At 39.2% G+C, this 25,183-nt stretch overlaps 1 protein-coding gene and 1 long non-coding RNA gene across 4 annotated transcripts; one reads left to right on the top strand and one right to left on the bottom strand.

The window, feature by feature from the left end:
- Positions 1 to 17,256: 17,256 nt before the first annotated feature.
- On the bottom strand, positions 17,257 to 22,526 carry LOC145454376 (uncharacterized). 3 transcript variants are annotated; one of them, XM_080332376.1, is made up of 4 exons: positions 21,503 to 22,526; positions 20,545 to 21,245; positions 18,784 to 19,436; positions 17,257 to 17,468 (listed from the first exon to the last, which is right to left on the bottom strand). In XM_080332376.1, exons 2-4 carry the CDS (start codon positions 21,124 to 21,126, stop codon positions 17,408 to 17,410), a joined length of 1,296 nt encoding a protein of 431 aa, XP_080188502.1. In that variant the 5' UTR covers positions 21,127 to 21,245; positions 21,503 to 22,526; the 3' UTR covers positions 17,257 to 17,407. The 3 variants fall into 3 exon arrangements, 2 of the variants coding, with proteins under 2 accessions (XP_080188502.1, XP_080188501.1); XR_013920107.1 differs by lacking the exon at positions 21,503 to 22,526 and having other exon boundaries at positions 18,709 to 19,436; positions 20,545 to 21,493; XM_080332375.1 differs by lacking the exon at positions 21,503 to 22,526 and having other exon boundaries at positions 20,545 to 21,493.
- A 1,336-nt stretch (positions 22,527 to 23,862) lies between these two features.
- Positions 23,863 to 24,671, top strand: LOC145454380 (uncharacterized). The gene is made up of 2 exons (XR_013920108.1): positions 23,863 to 23,984; positions 24,469 to 24,671. It is a non-coding gene; the product is annotated as an uncharacterized LOC145454380 (long non-coding RNA).
- Positions 24,672 to 25,183: the final 512 nt, after the last annotated feature.

Below are 25,183 nucleotides of genomic sequence, written 5' to 3'. Positions count from 1 at the left end.
CGTCGTCCTAATTGCCACGCCTACAGGACACCCATTGCCACGTCACCTGTCGCACCTATAGGACACCCCTTGCCACATCATCCGCCCATTGCCGCACCTATATGACACCCATTGCCACATCATCTGTGCCACATCATCGAGCGTCACACCTATAGTGCCACATCATCCAACCATTGCCACATCATCACCGCATTGATTGCCGCATCTATACGGTGCACAGCGCCGCATCAACCAGCGCGATGTCGATTGCTGCACCTATGACATTCGTTGCCACGTCAAAACTAACCTCAGCTAGAATCGAACCTGGTTTGGTTGGGTATAATTTCACGTCGCTCACCACCACGCTATTGAGCAAACTAGCCGTACTGAGCTGTTTTGAGAATATAACCGCCGATTCTCTCTTAAATTCCGAGACTTGACAACACTTTTTTCGAGTAATAACACATAATGTATATTTGGATTAATGAACGTGTTAGATATGTTTTCGGCCATATAACTTTACCAAAGGCCCATTGCTTTCAGACTATCTATGTTCACGAGAACACTACAGCAATACACTCATAAACGATGAATGCAATACGTCAAAACGTAAACATTCAATTATAATATAGTTTATTGAGTTTTACTCAGTCACGCATTCAATGAAAGCATAGTAGAATTCGGAATCACACGCGATAGAAATTTCGAAAGTCGCTTCCGCGAGTTCCATTCTTGTATCCAGATATCAATAACCAGCTATTCAACGCGATTTTGAGCGCAGACAGATCGTGGTTTCGATTGCCGAGGTCTCCGCATTTCACGACCTAATATGAACGCGCACTGACCCTGAATAGGCCAAAGGGTAATTTCACCTTTTCGCAATTTATGCAGCTATTCGCGCAGACTTTGCCGCATTTGCTGTATCTGAAGTAGAGTTTCAGCGTCGTTATTCGCTACAAGCCGAGAAATGCACCTTCGCGCAATTTATATAGCCAAACGCATTAACTTTACTGCATCTGAAGTAGAATTTCAGCGTCGTTATTTGTTATAAGCCGAGAAATGTACCTTCGCGCAATTTTTACAGGCGGTCTCACACACTTTGCTGCGTCTGAAGTAAAATTTCAGCGTCGTTGTTTGCTATAAGCCGGGAAATTAGAGTCGCTGCTTCGCACCATTTTACAGGCAGTCTCACACACTTTGCTGCATCTGAGCTTCATACTAATACATGCATAATTTTTGCATGACGAGAATACGGGTAATACGGTCAATAAACGCCGGAGGCGAGTCATTTAAACCTTGTTGCTAGATAATACCGCATTCGGCTACGACAAAGTTGCCCTACAACAAAAAATAGAAGCCCTAATGATCATGCAGAGGAAAGTTCAATTATACATCGAATTATTCGAATAGACTATCTACATTGTGTAGGTATGAAGTGAAATAGAACGGAGTTTACGCAAAAGTTGCTATTGATCATAGACCAAGCTTGCTTTCAGAGCTGGAAACTAAATGCATATGAAAATTTACCTAGGTTTTCCCCACACGCATCAAATGTAGGCCTACTCAAGTGTTTATGAGGTGGCGAATAGTTCGAAGGTTGTTGGCATGCAAGGACGTCACATAGAATTGTGGAGTTTTCTGTAAACTATAATCCAGTGATCTATTTTCAATCACTATATTTTTCATTAATCAAAACTAAGTACTGTTAGTAGGCAAACCCTAGGAAAGTATCCTCTGATAAAAGCAGGAGTAATTTGTTATCCGTGAAATAAATAGATGGTGCGCAATATGAGCGGCGCTGCGATGACTGACAAATACTTTGAATTAATGTATAGAAGTGGCGATTTCGAACTACGTAAAAAGTTAGTCCAGCTCACGCATCTTCCATTTTCAAAAGTCAAAACACGACGTTTTTTTGTAAAATGAATACTAATTTTAATAAAAAATAAGAAAAAAAAAGCGAAAAATTACATTTTATCCCGGAACGCAACAAGAAAAATCGTATGAATTTGTAAACTATTTATTCATGACACAATATTAATTCTACTTGTACACTTTTTCACATTTCATAACACTTTTAGTAGTACTTAACAGTTTCAGTTTTAAATAAAATTCAGAATATAAACTAATCGAAAAATTCGGTAACCAATTTCGCGTAGGCTATGCATACAAATGAGGAACGTTACATCAACGCGTGTTAACTAGTTGTATTATGTAGCTTGTAATTCATGCAAGTAAGTTGGACAAATTCGTCGCATGAACACGACTCTAATGGACATAAAGAAATGAAAATTTTGTAAAGTAGATATTTTTCGGTATGCTAAATTCGGCTACGCGGTGCTAGTCTTCTTGACCGCATGAAATAGGATGTTTTAGCTTCAACCTCAACGCATTAGCACACCGAATTTAAATATAGGCGATAAATAATATACAGTAGCTCCAATTTTATTGAAAAAATAAACATAAAAAAGCGCGAAAAATTGCATTTATCCTGGAACGCACCAAGAAAAACCGTATGAATTTGTAAAGTAGTTAGAAAACTACACTATTCCGCTACACTAAAGACTTTGACAATCCGGATTTTGTATGGTGTATACCAGAGTTGGATCAATTGTAATTTGTAATTGTAATTGAATGTAATTAATTACATTTTTCAATGTAATTGTAATGTAATTGTAATTTGACAAAATTTTTGCTCAATTACAATTTCAATTACATTAAATTGCTATTGAGACCTGACAAGCACAACATAAAACAATTGACTTATAATGCATTCTCTTTAAACGAACGACAAGGAATTTTGTGGATCCATTCGCGAAGGCCATTGACCGCGCCCTTGCACAAATTCGTCGCATGAACACGACTCTAATGGGCATAACGAAATGAAAATTTTGTCAAGTAGATCTTTTTCAGTATGCTAAATTTGATGTTGTTCCATACCGAATAGCACTCGTCAAGGTTATACAAGCATACCCCTGGTTTCAACACTTTTACAACGATTCTTCTTGCTTCCTATAACATCCCACTCGAAGCCCTCGTTATTAGGCTATGATCTCAGCCTGAGCCATGTCTTGAAGCCTACGGGACTCTGCAAATTGTTTCGATTTATTCTGCTCGTTTTAATTTAACGAAGCCCATTTCACTCAATGTATCGATGCCTACGGTACTCTACAAAATGTTCTGTTTAATTCTCCCTATGTTAATTTACCATAAGAAAGACAATTTGACTCCTAAAGTCCGAAATACTTGTTCGCTTGAGCTAAGCCGCAGCGCCTGGAGTGGAATTTTATAGTTCTTGTAAAAAGTTGTTTGTACACAATATATGTTTAAGGTAAGTCCTACGCATTCACGATTTCGTCCGAGTTTGTATTTTAGTAGTATATACTAATTTACGTTACCACGTTTGTAACTTGTGCAAGTACAGGAATATCATAGTTCTTGAACCGTGCTCAATGCTTAATAGACCATTTTGCTATTTTTCATCGCCATAAGTCATTCTGGACCGCGTAAACGCATTGTACGATATGGATGAAACTTATGCAAATCCCCGGAACGCAACAAGAAAAATCGTATGAATTTGTAAACTACTTATTCATGACATAATAATAATTCTACTTGTACACTTTTTCACATTTTATAACACTTTAAGTAGTACTTAACAGTTTCAGTTTTAAATAAAATACGGAATATAAACTAATCGAAAAATTCGGTAACCAATTTCGCGTAGGCTATGCATACAAATGAGGAAAGTTACATCAACGCGTGTTAACTAGTTGTGTCGAGTTATCGAATGATTTTTTCCTTACATCAAAACAACTAGAATGTGTAACTACATTAAAAACGTATCTAAATGAGCTCCAGAGCATTGTGATTATGCAGCATACCAAATTGCATCACACATTTACATTTCATGACGGAATAACTTTAAAACTAACGCAGTTCTATAGCAACTTTTGCCTACATCTGTTTTCGGTAGCGTGTACATGTACATATACATAGTCAACTTTAATAACAGAATTACCATGCTAATATGTTACTCCTCACCTTGAAACTTGGTACGTAGTTGTAGGACATTGTGATTATGCAGCATACGAAATTTCCTCACGCATTTCATAATGGAACAACTTTAAAACTAACGCGGCTCTACATCGACTTTTTGCGTACATCTGTTTTGCGGGAGCGTTTAGCACGTAGCTATACATAGTCAAATTTAATAACGGAATTACCATGCTTAACATTGAATCCCAACTCGAAACTTGATACGTAGTTGTAGGACATTATGGCAATGCACCATGCTAAATTTTATCACACATCTAATGATGGAACACCTTTAAAACTAACGCAGTCGAATACCGACTTTTACGCATATCTGTTTTGCGTGAACATAGCATATACCTATGCATAGTCAATTTTAATAGCAGAATTACCGTGTTAAACATTGAATTCCCACCTTGAAAGTTGGTACGCGGTTATAGGACATTATAACAATGCACCATACCGAATCCCATCACACATTTCATGATGGAACAACTTTAAAACTAACGCGGCTCTACATCGACATTTTGCGTACATCTGTTTTGCGGGGGGCGTATAGTACGTACCCATACATAGCCAACTTTAATAACGGAATTACCATGCTTAACATTGAATCCCAACTCTAAACTTGATACGTAGTTGTAGGACATTATGGCAATGCACCATGCTAGATTTCATCACACATCTAATGATGGAACACCTTTGAAACTATCGCAGTCGAATACCGACTTTTACGCATATCTGTTTTTCGTGAACATAGCATATACCCATACATAGTCAATTTTAATAACAGAATTAGTATGCTAAACATTAAATTCTCACCTTGAACGTTGGTACGCAGTTGCAGGACATAATAAGAATGCACCATACCAAATTTCGTCAGACATTTCATGATGTAACACCTTTAAAACCAACGCAGTTCTATACAGACTTTTGGTTAAATCTGTTTTTCCGTAGCGTAGCACGTACCTATGCATAGTCAACTTTAATAACGGAATTACCTTGTTAATAATCGACTCCCCACCTTGAAACTCGCTACACAGTTGTAAGACATTATGACAATGCACCATGTCAAATTTTGTTACGCATTTCATGATTGAACAACTTTAAAACTAATCCAGTTCCATACCGACTTTTGCGGAAGCGTAGCACGTACCTATGCATACTCAACTTTAATAACGGAATTACCGAGCTTAACATTGAATGCGCAACTTGAAGATTGGTTCACAGGTGTAGGACATTATGACAATGGAACATACCAAATTTCATCACACATTTCATGATGGAACACCTATGAAACTAACACAGTTCTATAACAACTTCGCATTAATCTGTTTGCGGGAGCGTAGCACGTACCTATGCGTGATCAACTTTAGTGATGGAATTGCAGGTGTAATTAAGTTTCAACACTTTTACAATGATTCGTCATGCTTCCTATAACATCCAACTCGATGCCCTCGTTATTAGGCTGTAATCTCAGCCTGAGCTTTGTCCCGAAGCCTACGGGACTCTGCAAATTGTATCGATTTATTCTGTCCGTTTCAATTAAAGATAAGGAAGCCCATTTCACTCAATGTATCGATGCCTACGGTACTCTACAAAATTTTCTGAATAATTCTCCCTATGCTTATTTATCATAAGAAAGATGATTTGACACCTAAATTACGAAATACTTGTTCGCTTGAGCTAAGCCGCAGCGCTTGGAGCGGAATTTTACGGGGTATGTGGACTCATTTCGTAGGGCTCTATGCCATAGGAGCATATTTTACGCTCCAATTCGATTCCCACACATTCCATATAATTACTGATAGAACCATTGAGTACCAGCCTTGACATTTTCCGTAGTACTAGATGGCATGTATACAATTTCATGACATCCGACAGTATGACAGAGACTATCAAAATATCGAAAGAAGCCCTCTATTCTTTTCTGAAATAATCAAGGTTTTATCAGGACTTCCCTTCATATTAACTCCAGCAGAATCACTAATAACCTCTCGAGTTTACTCAATTTACTCTAATTTGATACTCGTGTACCAAATCCCTATCTTCCGCAACTATGATAGAGGCTATCTCTCGATACTCAACGATTCGTAATTTTGCTGGAATGCAAGTACAATTAGGGATTGAAAAGTAACTGATATTTCACACATTTACATTTCATGATGGAATAACTTTAAAACTAACGCAGTTCTATAGCAACTTTTGCCTACATCTGTTTTCGGCAGCGTGTACATGTACATATACATAGTCAGCTTTAATAACAGAATTACCATGCTAATATGTGACTCCTCACCTTGAAACTTGGTACGTAGTTGTAGGACATTGTGATTATGCAGCATACGAAATTTCCTCATGCATTTCATAATGGAACAACTTTAAAACTAACGCGGCTCTACATCGACATTTTGCGTACATCTGTTTTGTGGGGGCGTATAGTACGTACCCATACATAGCCAACTTTAATAACGGAATTACCATGCTTAACATTGAATCCCAACTCTAAACTTGATACGTAGTTGTAGGACATTATGGCAATGCACCATGCTAGATTTCATCACACATCTAATGATGGAACACCTTTGAAACTATCGCAGTCGAATACCGACTTTACGCATATCTGTTTTTCGTGAACACAGCATATACCCATACATAGTCAATTTTAATAACAGAATTAGTATGCTAAACATTAAATTCTCACCTTGAACGTTGGTACGCAGTTGTAGGACATAATAAGAATGCACCATACCAAATTTCGTCTGACATTTCATGATGTAACACCTTTAAAACCAACGCAGTTCTATACAGACTTTTGGCTAAGTCTGTTTTTCTGTAGCGTAGCACGTACCTATGCATAGTCAACTTTAATAACGGAATTACCATGTTAATAATCGACTCCCAACCTTGAAACTCGCTACACCGTTGTGAGACAGTATGACAATGCACCATGTCAAGTTTTGTTACGCATTTCATGATTGAACAACTTTAAAACTAATCCAGTTCCATGCCGACTTTTGCGGGGGGCGTAGCACGTACCTATGCATACTCAACTTTAATAACGGAATTACCGAGCTTAACATTGAATGCGCAACTTGTATCTTTGTATTCAATAATGATATATTATTTCTGAAACTAGGAATCCGTCGCCACTTGCATAAGCGCCTATGCTTTCCCTCGTTGAAAACAAGGCATGTAGGCTACGGCGGTTTCTTTCACAATAAAGCAGTCATGCTTTAGACGTTTTTGTGAAGCAGCTGTTATTTGTTCATCATGTATTTCGTACCTCAACATACCCTTAATCAATCCTAAATCATTATCTGTCAACCTATATACAATGCGCTTTCAGAATCGCCGCCAGTAGCAGACTCCTTGTTCACCTAATCAGCAAGCTGCTGCTGACGTGGTCATTGAAGCATAGCCGATTATCCAATCAAGAGCCGTGGTTTCTTGATTACTAGTCTTCTCGCCGTTCTATGGTCGGTGGCACGCCCATTCTTCGGCAGCTACTTTCAAACGCTTTGCACGAAATCTTAACGGCCTTTCTGTGAGCTTCTTTCAGGCTCAGTGTCGTTTTTTATCAATAATCTATCGAATAAGACATTACAACCGAGGATTTGTAAGATTTTCCAAATTATGGACAACCCTAATGTATAGCTACGTGCTATACGCTCCCGCAAAACAGATGTACGCAAAAAGTCGATGTAGAGCCGCGTTAGTTTTAAAGTTGTTCCATTATGAAATGCGTGAGGAAATTTCGTATGCTGCATAATCACAATGTCCTACAACTACGTACCAAGTTTCAAGGTGAGGAGTAACATATTAGCATGGTAATTCTGTTATTAAAGTTGACTATGTATATTGTATATGTACATGTACACGCTACCGAAAACAGATGTAGGCAAAAGTTGCTATAGAACTGCGTTAGTTTTAAAGTTATTCCGTCATGAAATGTAAATGTGTGATGCAATTTGGTATGCTGCATAATCACAATGCTCTGGAGCTCATTTAGATACGTTTTTAATGTAGTTACACATTCTAGTTGTTTTGATGTAAGGAAAAAATCATTCGATAACTCGACACAACTAGTTAACACGCGTTGATGTAACTTTCCTCATTTGTATGCATAGCCTACGCGAAATTGGTTACCGAATTTTTCGATTAGTTTATATTCCGTATTTTATTTAAAACTGAAACTGTTAAGTACTACTTAAAGTGTTATAAAATGTGAAAAAGTGTACAAGTAGAATTATTATTATGTCATGAATAAGTAGTTTACAAATTCATACGATTTTTCTTGTTGCGTTCCGGGGATTTGCATAAGTTTCATCTATATCGTACAATGCGTTTACGCGGTCCAGAATGACTTGTGGCGATGAAAAATAGCAAAATGGTCTATTAAGCATTGAGCACGGTTCAAGAACTATGATATTCCTGTACTTGCACAAGTTACAAACGTGGTAACGTAAATTAGTATATACTACTAAAATACAAACTCGGACGAAATCATGAATGCGTAGGACTTACCTTAAACATATATTGTGTACAAACAACTTTTTACAAGAACTATAAAATTCCACTCCAGGCGCTGCGGCTTAGCTCAAGCGAACAAGTATTTCGGACTTTAGGAGTCAAATTGTCTTTCTTATGGTAAATTAACATAGGGAGAATTAAACAGAACATTTTGTAGAGTACCGTAGGCATCGATACATTGAGTGAAATGGGCTTCGTTAAATTAAAACGAGCAGAATAAATCGAAACAATTTGCAGAGTCCCGTAGGCTTCAAGACATGGCTCAGGCTGAGATCATAGCCTAATAACGAGGGCTTCGAGTGGGATGTTATAGGAAGCAAGAAGAATCGTTGTAAAAGTGTTGAAACCAGGGGTATGCTTGTATAACCTTGACGAGTGCTATTCGGTATGGAACAACATCAAATTTAGCATACTGAAAAAGATCTACTTGACAAAATTTTCATTTCGTTATGCCCATTAGAGTCGTGTTCATGCGACGAATTTGTCCGACTTACTTGCATGAGTTACAAGCTACATAATAATGAATACTCCGCAATGTAAAATTAGTATACACCAGAGTTGGATCAATTACATTATTTCAGTTCAATTACAATTACAATTACAATTACTTTCATGAATGTTTCAATTACATTAAAATTACAATTACTCCATGCTAAAAATATCAAATTACAATTACAATTACAATTACTCCTTGCATGCATCAATTACATTACAATTACAATTACAATTACTTCTTGCATGCATCAATTACATTACAATTACAATTACAATTGCTGCTGTTGAACATTTAATTGAATAGTCATAAATTCAACCGTGGTCCTTGACAACCGTAGCGTCGTATTTAACAACAATTCAAGTCTAGTTCAGATTGTGTAGTAATAATTGCGTTGATGTGCTTACGTAGTATGCTATGTAAGATGTCACTGTGACGTAATGTAAGCGTGTTTTGTATGTTAGGTAATTATGGCTCACGTAATTGGAAATGTAAAATGTTATTTACCTAATTTCCTATGGGTTAGGATTGAGGATAGGGTGCAGTATGTCGTTGAAAAAGTATTATAATATATGCATGTGTTGGATTTGCGTATATAGTATATAATTAAAGAAACAATATTATTTTTATCGAGGGACGTAGGAATTAGGATGAGGAGTAAAAACAAAACCGTGCTTTGTCAGATAAGACGTTATATAATATCCAGTAGTCTGGTTAGTTAGCCAGACGAAATAACGATGCATCATCGTGATCTGAAATCGTATTGTAGATTGCCAACCCACGGATAGATGAGCAATATGTGAGTCACGGATGAATGTACCGACAAACGTACTGAAAAGTCGGCTAAAACCAGCAAACTTTATAGTCCTAGAGCTGGCCATCCATGCGTCCAAATTTGATGCATCTGGTCTTCATCGTAAGCTATTGATGTACTAATTCCGAAAATACAAAATAAAATCTCGTCAGGGCAATGTAACTGCTCCAAAATAGCCGTTTAAGGCCGACTGTTCTGAAAAGTGAGAGCGCTGCAGCAGCATGACTACAACAATTACCAGTTACGCCCATAGCGATTGTTCACAACAATGCCGATTCCCAAACTTTCACGACTATTTTGGGATGGTACCATTGCCTGGAAATATACTTTTATTGCGGAATCAGTGCGACACTAGCTTTCGATTACGACCATACATATCAAATTTCGACTCTTGGATCGCCAGCTATGGGACTATCAATTCTGCTGCTTTTAGCCGGCTCAGCGGTTCGCTTCTCGGCGTATTCAATCGTGAGCCACGTGTTGCGAATCCATCGGTTGGTTAGTAATTTAAAAATTGTATGGAATGGCAGCCGAGGCCAGCATAGTGGTAAAAATAAAAATAAACTCCGCCCGCAAGGGCGCGGTCAATGGCCTTCGCGAATGGATCCACAAAATTCCTTGTCGTTCGTTTAAAGAGAATGCATTATAAGTCAATTGTTTTATGTTGTGCTTGTCAGGTCTCAATAGCAATTTAATGTAATTGAAATTGTAATTGAGCAAAAATTTTGTCAAATTACAATTACATTACAATTACATTGAAAAATGTAATTAATTACATTCAATTACAATTACAAATTACAATTGATCCAACTCTGGTATACACCATACAAAATCCGGATTGTCAAAGTCTTTAGTGTAGCGGAATAGTGTAGTTTTCTAACTACTTTACAAATTCATACGGTTTTTCTTGGTGCGTTCCAGGATAAATGCAATTTTTCGCGCTTTTTTATGTTTATTTTTTCAATAAAATTGGAGCTACTGTATATTATTTATCGCCTATATTTAAATTCGGTGTGCTAATGCGTTGAGGTTGAAGCTAAAACATCCTATTTCATGCGGTCAAGAAGACTAGCACCGCGTAGCCGAATTTAGCATACCGAAAAATATCTACTTTACAAAATTTTCATTTCTTTATGTCCATTAGAGTCGTGTTCATGCGACGAATTTGTCCAACTTACTTGCATGAATTACAAGCTACATAATACAACTAGTTAACACGCGTTGATGTAACGTTCCTCATTTGTATGCATAGCCTACGCGAAATTGGTTACCGAATTTTTCGATTAGTTTATATTCTGAATTTTATTTAAAACTGAAACTGTTAAGTACTACTAAAAGTGTTATGAAATGTGAAAAAGTGTACAAGTAGAATTAATATTGTGTCATGAATAAATAGTTTACAAATTCATACGATTTTTCTTGTTGCGTTCCGGGATAAAATGTAATTTTTCGCTTTTTTTTCTTATTTTTTATTAAAATTAGTATTCATTTTACAAAAAAACGTCGTGTTTTGACTTTTGAAAATGGAAGATGCGTGAGCTGGACTAACTTTTTACGTAGTTCGAAATCGCCACTTCTATACATTAATTCAAAGTATTTGTCAGTCATCGCAGCGCCGCTCATATTGCGCACCATCTATTTATCTCACGGATAACAAATTACTCCTGCTTTTATCAGAGGATACTTTCCTAGGGTTTGCCTACTAACAGTACTTAGTTTTGATTAATGAAAAATATAGTGATTGAAAATAGATCACTGGATTATAGTTTACAGAAAACTCCACAATTCTATGTGACGTCCTTGCATGCCAACAACCTTCGAACTATTCGCCACCTCATAAACACTTGAGTAGGCCTACATTTGATGCGTGTGGGGAAAACCTAGGTAAATTTTCATATGCATTTAGTTTCCAGCTCTGAAAGCAAGCTTGGTCTATGATCAATAGCAACTTTTGCGTAAACTCCGTTCTATTTCACTTCATACCTACACAATGTAGATAGTCTATTCGAATAATTCGATGTATAATTGAACTTTCCTCTGCATGATCATTAGGGCTTCTATTTTTTGTTGTAGGGCAACTTTGTCGTAGCCGAATGCGGTATTATCTAGCAACAAGGTTTAAATGACTCGCCTCCGGCGTTTATTGACCGTATTACCCGTATTCTCGTCATGCAAAAATTATGCATGTATTAGTATGAAGCTCAGATGCAGCAAAGTGTGTGAGACTGCCTGTAAAATGGTGCGAAGCAGCGACTCTAATTTCCCGGCTTATAGCAAACAACGACGCTGAAATTTTACTTCAGACGCAGCAAAGTGTGTGAGACCGCCTGTAAAAATTGCGCGAAGGTACATTTCTCGGCTTATAACAAATAACGACGCTGAAATTCTACTTCAGATGCAGTAAAGTTAATGCGTTTGGCTATATAAATTGCGCGAAGGTGCATTTCTCGGCTTGTAGCGAATAACGACGCTGAAACTCTACTTCAGATACAGCAAATGCGGCAAAGTCTGCGCGAATAGCTGCATAAATTGCGAAAAGGTGAAATTACCCTTTGGCCTATTCAGGGTCAGTGCGCGTTCATATTAGGTCGTGAAATGCGGAGACCTCGGCAATCGAAACCACGATCTGTCTGCGCTCAAAATCGCGTTGAATAGCTGGTTATTGATATCTGGATACAAGAATGGAACTCGCGGAAGCGACTTTCGAAATTTCTATCGCGTGTGATTCCGAATTCTACTATGCTTTCATTGAATGCGTGACTGAGTAAAACTCAATAAACTATATTATAATTGAATGTTTACGTTTTGACGTATTGCATTCATCGTTTATGAGTGTATTGCTGTAGTGTTCTCGTGAACATAGATAGTCTGAAAGCAATGGGCCTTTGGTAAAGTTATATGGCCGAAAACATATCTAACACGTTCATTAATCCAAATATACATTATGTGTTATTACTCGAAAAAAGTGTTGTCAAGTCTCGGAATTTAAGAGAGAATCGGCGGTTATATTCTCAAAACAGCTCAGTACGGCTAGTTTGCTCAATAGCGTGGTGATGAGCGACGTGAAATTATACCCAACCAAACCAGGTTCGATTCTAGCTGAGGTTAGTTTTGACGTGGCAACGAATGTCATAGGTGCAGCAATCGACATCGCGCTGGTTGATGCGGCGCTGTGCACCGTATAGATGCGGCAATCAATGCGGTGATGATGTGGCAATGGTTGGATGATGTGGCACTATAGGTGTGACGCTCGATGATGTGGCACAGATGATGTGGCAATGGGTGTCATATAGGTGCGGCAATGGGCGGATGATGTGGCAAGGGGTGTCATATAGGTGCGACAGGTGACGTGGCAATGGGTGTCCTGTAGGCGTGGCAATTAGGACGACGTGGCCTTCTGGGATTGGACGGTCTATAAGGTCGATGATAACACTACTCGTGCCGTAGCCCTTGCTCGCATAATTACGGTAGGGTTACCGAATTTTGAGACCCGAAAAAGAGGAAACTTTTTTCGAGTTACAAGAGACATAACTGCGGACGAGACAACGGGTAATTAAAAAACATTTACGGGAAATATTATTGGGTTGACCATGGCCTATATTTTGGAATCGGTGCGACAGTCGTTTTCAATCAAGACCAGATTCAGTAAATTATGCGTTCTGGAAGATAACTTTTGGATTTGGAAATCCTACAATCCCTTAGGCAAAACAATTTTGACTCAGCCTTAATGAAGCGGAACGAAGCTGCAAAATTGGTCGTTGCCATTCAATGTTTACATTCGATACTTTAACAAAATCAATACCCTGAAAATACGATCCAGTGAAAATGGAAAAACTGTACTTCCCTAGTATATAGTCACCGCTGACCAGACCTACCAGGCACCAAATGAGCCATAGAATGGTGCCGATTTGATATCTGCTCACTATTTCCGGTCAGATATGCGTATAGGAGCTGATATATAAGCACCAAAACCTGATAGCTGCGCTGTATTAGGGACGAGACATGATTCGGAGCTGCTGTCTGCGCACTAAAGGAACCCATTTATGGTCCAGATGTGATGTCTGCTAACTTCTAGTTAGGGTCAGATAGGCTACGCGACGGAGCTGATACTTGTGCACCAAGAGCTGATATCTGCTCTCCATTTGGGGCCATATATGCTTCGGATCTGATATCTGCGCACGAAACAGCGACAGACATGCCGCATAACTAGGGCGATTTTTACCTAAAAAACGGAAGATTTTGACCAAAAAAATCCAAATTTTGACCAAATTTGATCTAACATATGCAAATTAGGTATTTTCCCACATAATGTTAGAATTGTACCACTTATCATATTTCTGGTTCGAACTGTTTGTCCTTACGAAGTATTTTGGCCTGAAAAAAAATTTGCCTTAAAAAATGACAAATTTTTACGATAAAAAGCTTTATTTCAACGAAATCTGGCCCTATATGAAGAATTCCAGTAGTTACATTACGCATTACGGTAGAAATAATTTTTTAAAATATTATAGTTCAACGGAAGATACCTTCCTACATTCTCGGGTAGAAAGTTTCCGTCCTTGCTATAAGTAGATTGCCAAGAATGGAGAAAGAACGTTCAACAGCAGCAGTTGTTGGCTGACAACACCTAAGTTGTGCGTACACTACTGGTGACGAACCGTGTTGCTTCATTCTGGCAATGGTGTCTACATCACAATTTTTCATCATACCCTTCTTTATATAAGAACCATGCAATGCCCACGCAGTGTTGCTTCAGATGGGATATTGCGGTACGTTGAGCATAACACCATGTGAACCTATTTGTTTCATTTGAATGTTTTTGATTCACAATGAGCAAACAATGGGCCGTCTACAACGGTAAGCCTTATAAAGAAGGCTACAAGCTGTAAAATGTCGAATGATAAGTTCACCGACAGTGCGAAGTCTACTATACAAACAAAATGCAGGTTGCAAAAAAGGGTGACTTTGTAAACCATTTTGACATTTTTTGACCTAACGCTACAATTTTGACAAAATTTTGACTTTTTTGACATGTCAAAAAAAATCGCCCTCCTCATAACTGATATCTGCGCGCTATTAGTATTCGGACATGCTCCGGCGCGCTGATATCTGCGCACCAAATACGCCCAGGCATTGTCCGCACCTGATATCTGCGCACTGAAGGAATCCAGGCATCAGACGTAATATTTGCGCCTTAGAGAACGAAGCGCGAACGGACCCTCGGCAACAGTTCCACACGTTTGTGCTACACTGCGGACGGCACACTGAAAAATTGTATCAGTAAGTAACATTATACTATACGGCCTGCAGCCATTTCAAGATTGTGTACGACAGAGGAATGTTCGAGCCTTGCCCCGAATTCGCAAAAATTCTATCGCTCGAATTCTATCGCTTGATGTGCTATGCTTTTGTTGCAGTCAATGTTTTAGTGCTTTATGTGCATTGTTGCATTTTTAAACAATTTTTGTGGTATTTTTAACTGTGGGCATCTGCTAATCATACTATGATTTCACTTTACATCCTCGTGATGATTTTTCTGTACTGACAATTTCTTTACTTAAACTGAGCCAATAGATGTCTGCGTATTTTCTGTGCCTGATACTTTCAATGCGATCGCTTTTAGTATTGTGTTTGATGTTTCCTATTCGTGCCGCAACTGAAATAACACTACTGTGAATAACATCTAGCTGGAGCCTGGTAGTCATGTTTCAATTGCGTGGACAACGAGCAGTCGTAGCCTACTTTACGAAGTGAGTCCGTACAACACTTCAATCATATCAGCCATATCGACTTCATTTCCTACAGCCTAATACAGAGGTCTCAAACTCAAATGTTCTCGCGGGCCAATTTCATAGTTTTTGATGACGCCGCGGGCCGCAGCATCGATAATAGTGATATTCAATGTATAATTTCCAAGTAGGCCTTATTTGACGGGACCTTGCAGACATGCATTTCACAAACATCGTGGAAATGTAATTTACTGTTGTATTATTCACGCTTGACAATGAAAAAAATCACATTTTAAAATATTTGAATTAAATTGTTTTTGTGCCGGGCATAACTTTTAATTAATGAGTTAGAGACATCATAGGAGAGGATGCATCATGGCATCGTAAAACTGTCGGGTAATAGTATTGCAGCCAGTGGACATTTGATGTGGCACAATTTTATGTAGAATATTTTAAAATCTACTGAAGATTGATCTGATATCAGAGCATTTGAGCGGTGTAGCCTAATCCTGGTTTCGATATAGTCGTGATAAATATAGGCTATTGTTACTGTCATTGCCAAAGTAAAATTAAATCAGCGTTAGATTTTGCGTTCGGTTATATATTGCTTCTTAACCTTTTTAGCGATCGTACCCCATTGTGCTTCCAATGAGATTTCTCGTAGCCCCGATCCATTTTCAACACAATTTCTGATGGTAGGCCTACCCATTAACATCAGGAAGCCCATTCACATAAAATGTGCCTATAGCGCGAAGACTATTTTCCAGTTCAATAAATTGGTCAAGAAAATATCCTACAGCATATAGGCCTAATTCCACAATGCATCTCGTACACCCTGATTTGGTGGTTCGTACCCCAATGGGGTCTACGGACCCTGGTTAAGACCCCCTGGAGTAGAAATTCAAATCGGCGAAGAATTCATTGGTGTTACAGCTGGGGATCGTAGTATATACTACCTTACTCGCCACCGATAAAAAGCATGGATAAAGAGAACAAACAACACCCAGCATGTAACCAACTATACGTCATGGGGGTCACAGAATGCCAATGGTTGTCATACTGACCTGATTAGATAGCTATATACCCTACGCAACGCAAGCTACGACCTGTTGATATATTACTATCACACAAATGTCAGTTTCAAATATTGTTGCGTCCGTAGGATTACCAGATCACCGTTTCGTGTCGCAAGTCCTTCTCTGATTTTAACGTTTGACCCAACTCAACTCGAGCTCTAGTCATTTTTATTTACTCACCCAATCAATCCGAAATCGAGTAATTTTACGAGAAGGTCGCACCAAACCAAATCACAATTTTTAGTCACGAATCATCAGCGGGTCATGTTTTATCATCAATTCATCATGAATCAGAAATGTGACGTAATAGCTGATCGGGGCCCCGAGCTGATCTTCTACCGCATGGTAGCTTTTAAAAGTGATGTGATAGTGAAGTTTGTTGAGATTTCAGTGATATTTATAGTAGTTTTAGGGTGAACTAAGAGTTCTTATATCTAAAAAATATATATCGCACTTGAATATATTGTTGAATACTTGAAATTCCAAAATGCCGTCGCGGGCCGCGTGTTTGAGACCAGCCTACAGACATGCTACATTCCATCATAAGCGCTGAACTATACAATCAACAAATATTTGATATTCCACTGCAAATCATCAAAGTGGCAGTTATGATTCGTGTATTTGATGCAGACACTTCAATTTCTCCACAGTGATGCACCAATAAAATGCCAAACCGCACACTTAAAAACTTGATCATAAGCAGCAGGTCAATTATAGGCCATCCTCACTCCTCTCCTTCAACCTCTCTTCGTTACAGAGTGTATTCGAAGACTCCCACCAGTTTTCGGTGCGATCCGGAGTTTTCATCATACCTATGAAACAAAATATGCGTTCATAGTGCCATATTTTTATGTTGAACTGTCGACACATTTTGTCGAAGCATAGTCGGAGGGGCCGAATCTGAATAATTCATGCAAGCAATCATACAGGTCATCGCTTCACTCGCTTGCGCACGAATTAGCCTTCAAGCAACGATTTGCCGGTCGTACCATTTTGTACAAAGCGTACGCTAAAATATACACTGCAGTCACCCTAATGCAGATACTTTTTTAAATGATGCAAAGACCTACATTTATGTGCATTACAATTTGCTCTGTATCAAAAGCAGAACATTCCGCGGACAAGAGCATTACATACAAAGTCGCTACAAACGAGATGCTTTTTTCTATTCCAGGCATGTATATATATCTCTGGGCCACAATTAATCAACTTGCACTACTGACAAGAGCGAACTTTCTACTTCGGCTTCTATTTGGATTATAATGTTGTACTCGATTTACACCGCGGTATAAGTCTGAGGTATGTTCTGTTTCGTGTATTCCCGCCCGCATATCAGGTTGTACCCGGGTGGAAATGCACTCTCTTCGTTAAGAGTATAATACTATTATTGTAAAAGTCTAGAGGCGATTATCACCTACAAATGTCTGGTTCGCCACGGCCTCTTATATTATCTGTTACTTACAAATTACCTTGGAATCGAACGTGCTAACGTGCACATTGCACAATATACGGGTAATAATTGCAGGGATTTATCATGAGATCACGAGTTCAGCGACAGGGATTAATAGCTCAAGCAAGCTACGAAATTATAAAGTGAATCGAACATTACGATCAGGACAGAATTCGACGAGACACGAATGTTGAAAATCGCAACCTTAAGAGTTCAGAAGAAAATGATCTGCAGTTTCAAGAATAGCGCAATAATGACTGAGCGCGGGATATCTGAAAACCCAATTCTACATAAATGAGCGTTTAGCCAACAGTGACCGGAGCGCACGCGGAAAATTATCATCTCAAATATAGACGATTTTCATGCATTACGGGAAATATTGTCGAAATGCGTCCATGGAAATGCGTATAATGCGTCCCTTTCTCTTCACGTGCGTACATAGTTCCTCGCAAATACTAGTGGGTGAGTGTAGCTACTATAATTATCAAACCTTTCGTTTTCTATAATTTTATTACGGATTCAACCCATATCGTTTGACCCGCCTTGACAATCACTACATCTTCTAGCATTTTAGCACCATCAGACACTACTCACGTACTCACTTATCACTGTCGGGAGCTCAATATAATGAGTCGCACCAGAGAACCCTGGCTATACGAAGACAGCATAATATTCACCAATAAAGTCTTTGGAGTATATTCAAAGGCCTGATGTCGGTTCTTTGCGCGATTTCGCGGATTCTCGTCACGTGATCTTCGTTGTCCTTTTCCACAGTGTCATATATTTGCTTAATAATAACATCCGACCATTGCACGGTCAGAGGCGGGGTGTAAGCATCCCATACCAGATCACACCCCGATTCGTCATCTTCAGATTCCAAGGCGTCGCCAGTAAGTTCAGAAGGTAAGACCGGGGATTTAACAGAGAACGGGGACGCCATTTCGGATTCTGAGCTTGATCTGCTGCTGTCTTTCTGAAATTTGCCAGACCGAGAGCCGTGTAGAAAAGGCGCGATTTCGTCATACGCCACGATGTCGGCTAACTGGCCGCGTACCACGTTAGGGTAGTCGTCGTCAGAGTCTTCAAAATCATCCGAGAGTTCTGGAGTAGGGTATTTCGTTTTCTCTTCGGCTCGGATGCTTTCTCGAAGGCTTGTTTTACGGAAGGTCTTGCCTTTCGCGCAGACACCGTGTGACCACTGTGACGTGGTTTTTCGAGAGCAGTCCTCATTGTCGCTTTCTGATGACGAGTCGCCCGGGTCGAAAGCGGGATTTTCGTAAGCGCACAGACGCTGAATCGCTTGTTCCTCTTCTTCGTCGGAATACCAAATCTAATGATGTGTACAGATATATGCTGATTTTCATATATTTTGAAGCATGTATGGTACATTGTTACAATGTTACATGGATTCGGTTAGATCCGATAACGAGATTGATTTATGCATATTTATGCTCGCGCAACATTTCACCCTCTCCGTGGCTATACGCGTTCACGCGTATCAATATCGTGTGGCTTACTCAAAAGGTAATTAACTATTCATTACGCAAACTACACGCCATATGGTGTTGAAATATCACTTAAATGTCTTGTATAGCCACTAGCCAGCAGACGGCCTATTCACATGCTATGCAGGTGATGTCAATGGCTCAGTAACATGGAGTTGTAAATCGCTACAGCTACAGTCAGCTCAAGATCGCGAGTATATGAGATAAATGAAATCATTTTCAATTATACTTCACGAGAAACAAGGACTTCACTATATTTATAGATATATGACTACACTGATGAAACTATACTCGTTTTCATTTAGTTCAGCAACTCACGCCATAGAAGCCAGAGATGAGCGGATTTGAAATTTCTATGTCCTAATCCAATCCAAATCCGAACCTTCAAATCCATATCAAATCATAATCCATGACTTTTTCACATTCAAGTCCATGTCCAATCCTAATCCGATTCCAACTGGAAATTCAGAAAAAATACTAATTGATGCAATGGAGGGATTCGAAAATTTTCTTTCACAACCAACGATTCACTTGATTCAAGATAACTTAGTAACCATAAGTACATTATTAACTGATCTGAATAAAATTTGTAGCCACTCGCCACACGACATTTCAATCTCCCAGAAAATAGGTAAATCCAATCCAAATCCTAATCCGTTCTGAAAAAAATGTCTAATCCAAATCCAATCCAAATCCGACAAAATTTCACAAATTCTGTTTTTTCAAAACCTAATCCTAATCCATGCTCATCTCTGCTAGAAGCTCGAAAATAATGCCGTTTGGAATATTATGATGTCACAACTTGCAATATATATTGCGTAATAGCAAAGTCGCATGTCATTCGGCTGCTGAAAATAATTATCCTACCCTTATTCTCGCCTCCTTGTATCACACCAAATTTAAGGAAGCAAAAAGTAACTACGTATACGTTACCCCTCCTGATATGTATTCCACATTATACGGAGTTATATTTTCTGAAGATGATGAGCTGTCCACTCTACGGATAGCAGTGGTACTCTTATTAGGTGTTTCAAATTCTTCAAATAGTTGATTTTGAGCTGGGACTATTAGTTGCGCATCTTCATTAGGAGCGTCGCAGTTCACCAAGTCATTACTGCTTGTCGGAGATTCATCGCAGTGATCGCAGTCCCCTTCCTGGGAACTGATCGAGAGATACGAATTATAGGGTTTGACTTGGCTTGTTTCGCACTCCACAGATTGAATGTCGATGTACTTGGGCGATTCTGGCACATCTGACGAGATCATGCTCGCAATATCATGGTCAGAGTGTCTGTCAGTCGGTAGTTGCTCTATATCTTCGATGCTATTCTCGCGTCCTTCGTTCACTGACAACTGATCGATGTGCGATAATTCCAAGTAACTGGCACTGCTTCTAATTCCCCCAGGTTTTCTGTCTGAGGACGGTAATATTTCTTCATATGACTTATCGACTTCGAGTTTTTTTCTGTATTCTTGTGCTGTCGGTGCGGTAGTATCTTCATCTTGAACCACCATTTCACTTTCCGGATCCTCCTGCAGCAATGGGAATGACTGCGATCTGGCACGTACGGTATCCTGTTCTGCTTCGTCGAAACTCCACAGCAATGGGGCTGATTCCACATCATACACAAAATCTGAAAGCCATTTCGCCTGATTCATTCTCAGATAGTGCTGCGAGTACAACCAAATGTAATCACAAAAATATTCGCAATAACATGTTCGTTCAACTGGGATAGGTAGGCAAATATATATCTCTTACTTTCCGTCTACTTTACGATACGTGACATGGGAAAACAGTCCATTCGAAACTGCTGTTTAATTAGGAGACCTCAGTCATATAGATATGAATATTTTATATGCAAGCGTATATACGTCACACGCATCAGCTCACCGTCCTAATTCTATAGCCCATTCATCGTGGCGTGCTGTGGCATAACATTTCATTTTAGGCTGTCGCTACCCATTGCAATGTATATTTATACAATTGGGCGATAGCCACGGTCGATCACGATCGATGCCCCATCTACCGCTGTAAACTGATCGATTTTGGTTGTGATGTGCGTAGCCAGGAATTCCCATATGGTGTTAAAACTCAACTTTGACGGTTTGTGCAGCTCACTGGCGGTTGGGTTGTCTGTGTTTTGAAGATGAAAAATGCATGAACATGGTACGCAGGCAGAATGCATAATTCCCTTATCTGTTGCTCTTCAAATGGCAAGAGTTCATCCTCGACTTCTATGATATGATCGCAAACACTCCGTCGTAAATGCTGCTTTCGGCGGCAATTAAATCTCCATGTTTTCTTCAAATCAGCCAGTAACCGTTCCTCTCCTACGATAGCGACAGAAAATCAGTTTACGCACTCAGCATCGATCAAGCGACAGGTTCGTATCGATCTGTGAAAATTTGGCGAATTCAGAGAGAAAATCCTAGGGTGTATTGAACAAGATATCCATATACTTTATATCATACATCTCAAGGTCTAACGAATTCTATTCCCGTATATTTATATATATATAATTTGTTATATTCAATATCTCAACCCGGCTGGGAAATGAATCCAAAAACCGCTTCACACCGTACTCTTGTTATGTATAATCTCTTCATCTCTTTCTCTCTCTCTCTCACTCTCTCTCTTCGTATTTGTTGCAGGCTTGTAATTGGCGAGTAATGGGTTGGTATGGGACTCCAGGATCAGCCCTTTGACATCCGTTTATTATCGAATTGTTATTAGCGTCGACAATTGGCCCATTGCAATGTTAGCTGCCAGATCATCATGCGCTATCGGTATGACGTTTACAATCATAATAATAGGAAATGCTTCTATTATGATTTGATGTCGGCATCTATTTTTCAATCTCTCGATATGACTTACGGTAGGTCAGTGGTTCTTAACCATGGACTTTGAAGGGACGAAAACACTCAGGGGGCGATATGGGGGAGGGGGCGCTTGGACACTAACGGGCGCCGAAGAAAAATGACGTAGCAGTATATATGGCGTAATAATATAGTTCTCATGGGTATACAAAGTTCTATAGTGGAGCTATAGCTCTGAAATCTCGTTGCAAAATGCGAATACTTTTGACAAAATTTATCAAAATCCTGATTTTTCGTTGCGCTTCTCGCGAAATATTCCGACGATGATGTATCTAATTTATAGGGATGGTGTGAACGTGACATTCACGTTCGCGTTCTGTGAGTGAACCTCAGAAATTTAGAGGTTCGCGTTCACAAACGAACCTTGGTAGGTTCTGCACTGTGAACCTTTTTCATATATTATAATTTTACTTCATTATAACATCTTTGATTGAAATTTATTGCATTTCAAGTGCGGGCCACTCTACACACAAAAAAATCTGGTAGATTTACAAAGAAATTTCTGTAAATTTTACAACGAATTACCGGTCGCAGCCAATAGCAGCGTGTAGCTTGTCATTTTACATTTTGATATGTAATATTACATTAATTTAGCTGCTAAGTCAAGTTACCAGAATTTCTTCGCAAGGTTACTGACAGTTACTCGCTACGGCATTTTACCAAGCTAATTGCAAAATTGATTAGCTTCCAAGCCCCAGCAACGAGTGGATACGTGGAAGTGCATGTCACTGTGATATCATTCTCGTTGCGATTTGACCTGATTCGACCTCGTTCGCGAGACAGGATTAGGTCACACGGAACTGGTTGACCCTAGTACCATTTTCGGTATAGTGCATGGTTGGGTGCAAGAAGCAGCTGACAATAGTTACACCATAGCCATTATATTATAAGGCTATGGCTACACGGTCAGTCTCGGCGGTTAGATTTGTTGTAACAGATAGGGCTAATGAGTTACAAAAATCAGTTTAGGATATATAATCTTATTCCTGAAACTAGAAATATCAGCACAGCAGGCTCAGTTGACCATTTCTTAATGGCGGACACGGCGACCTATAATAGGTTACCTTAGGTTGCGCGTTGCGGGTTTTTCAGAGATTCGTAGTAAACAACCAACAATCAACTGTGACATCACAAATAGCGTCCGGTTAGGTAAGTAAGTAGGGAACCACACGTGGAGCAATAAATATCAATATATACGAAATTAGATGCAAAAGAAAGGGACTATAGGTGTTGATAGATGTTTCTGTATGAAAAACCAACCTGGATTGAACATTATAACGTGGACAGTAAATATTATTGGTGGCATATGTGAGCGGATGAATATCACTTATTTCAAAGTCGTCTGCGTGTCGAGCCGAGTAGCCGACTGGTCGGCCATTATTGAGCTTTGGGCATGCAAAGGCTGACGGTGCGAAGCTTGTGGCTTGTGATTGAAGAAAGTAGAGACTTTCGTTGAAGATTCCCAGGACTGATGAATGGGATGCGCATCGTAAAAGGTACAGTAGCCTACTGTATAGTATAAGTTACCGTGAATATCCACGACTGTGCACACCACCCGGATGACTTTGGTTTCATGATTTAAATATTTCAGTCGCCCCATTCTCAGATCTATTTTGGGATATTAGTTGACTTGTATAATGAGCTGCGACACCACATACTCTGCCGCGGAGTAGTTAAAACTGTTATCTTGTTCTTGACATTTATCGGGTCATAGCTTAGATATGTTTTCGTCCACTGCTCGATATGTTTGGCTCACATGCCGCATCAAATGAGGCACCTTTTCTTTCAATACATTGATCAGTTAAGTAATGAATCTCTGCTATATCATGTCAAATGAGGAGTCGTCAACTCACAATGTACCAGTACCTGTACTTCAAAACTTGTTATATTTTTGTTAGACTATTTGTCTTAGTCTTTATAAGTCATGTCTAGGTTAGCAACTTGGCTTAGTATAGCGACTTATGCATGAATTATTTTTAGTGGAACTGCAAGATACTAGTCACACAGAAGGAATGAAGACGAGAAAAAGAAACAATTGGAGGTTTATCCGGCGTTGGAATTAATTCACCTTTTCTTGGGACCACTCGTGCTATATTTGCATGCCTCCTAAACAAGAATTATACCTCCAGCAGCAATACTTTTTCATCGTGAATCATGAATGAATATACAGTTGTCCTAATGTCGTCTTGAGAGCGTGAAGAAACTTTTGTGGTATTTTGGCATCGCGTTGATTTGGGATAGGTATGGATGTAGGCTGAGACGTGAATTTACAAGCTGGCATGTAATCTGATTTACAAGGACAGCATGTAGGGTTGTAGGTAGGTAAGGCGGTAAAATTACAGTCTCGGTGGTAAATGTACAGAAGAAAATGTAGATTGAATATACCAGAGGTGACTGTAACATTACAGTCTGGCATGTAAAGTTAGATTACCGGACGGGTGTAAGTTAAATTTACATTGAGTGACGGTAATGTTATATTACTGCCAAGTGGCTGGCCACCCTGCTTCCAGACATTTCGCGGTAAATCGAGGTAATTTTTTTTTTCAGTGTATGCATGGCGCTGGCAGCATAAACAATCAACACTGAATGAGCATGCACCTTGACATCTCAAATATTGTACTTGCTTCGTTACAAAAGTTTGCTCAAAATATCCAGATTTTCGTGTGTGACTATTTAGTAACTCCTTGCTGCAAGC

Source organism: Botryllus schlosseri, chromosome 13 (genome assembly GCF_051294905.1).
Source record: "Botryllus schlosseri isolate E-star chromosome 13, Bs_hap1, whole genome shotgun sequence".
NCBI classification, from domain to species: domain Eukaryota; kingdom Metazoa; phylum Chordata; class Ascidiacea; order Stolidobranchia; family Styelidae; genus Botryllus; species Botryllus schlosseri.
The sequence above is the reverse complement of the archived record's forward strand: the minus strand, read 5'-3'. Positions and strand labels throughout refer to the sequence as shown.

Excerpts from the sequence above, each read along its gene's own strand:
- LOC145454376 (XM_080332375.1), bottom strand. The coding sequence starts at position 21,270 with ATGAATCAGGCGAAATGGCTTTCAGATTTTGTGTATGATGTGGAATCA. Across the intron at positions 19,437-20,544 it reads TGGAATACATATCAGGAGGG|ATTTGGTATTCCGACGAAGA; the intron begins GTAACGTATACG and ends ACACATCATTAG. Across the intron at positions 17,469-18,783 it reads ATACTCCAAAGACTTTATTG|GTATGATGAAAACTCCGGAT; the intron begins GTGAATATTATG and ends TTTGTTTCATAG.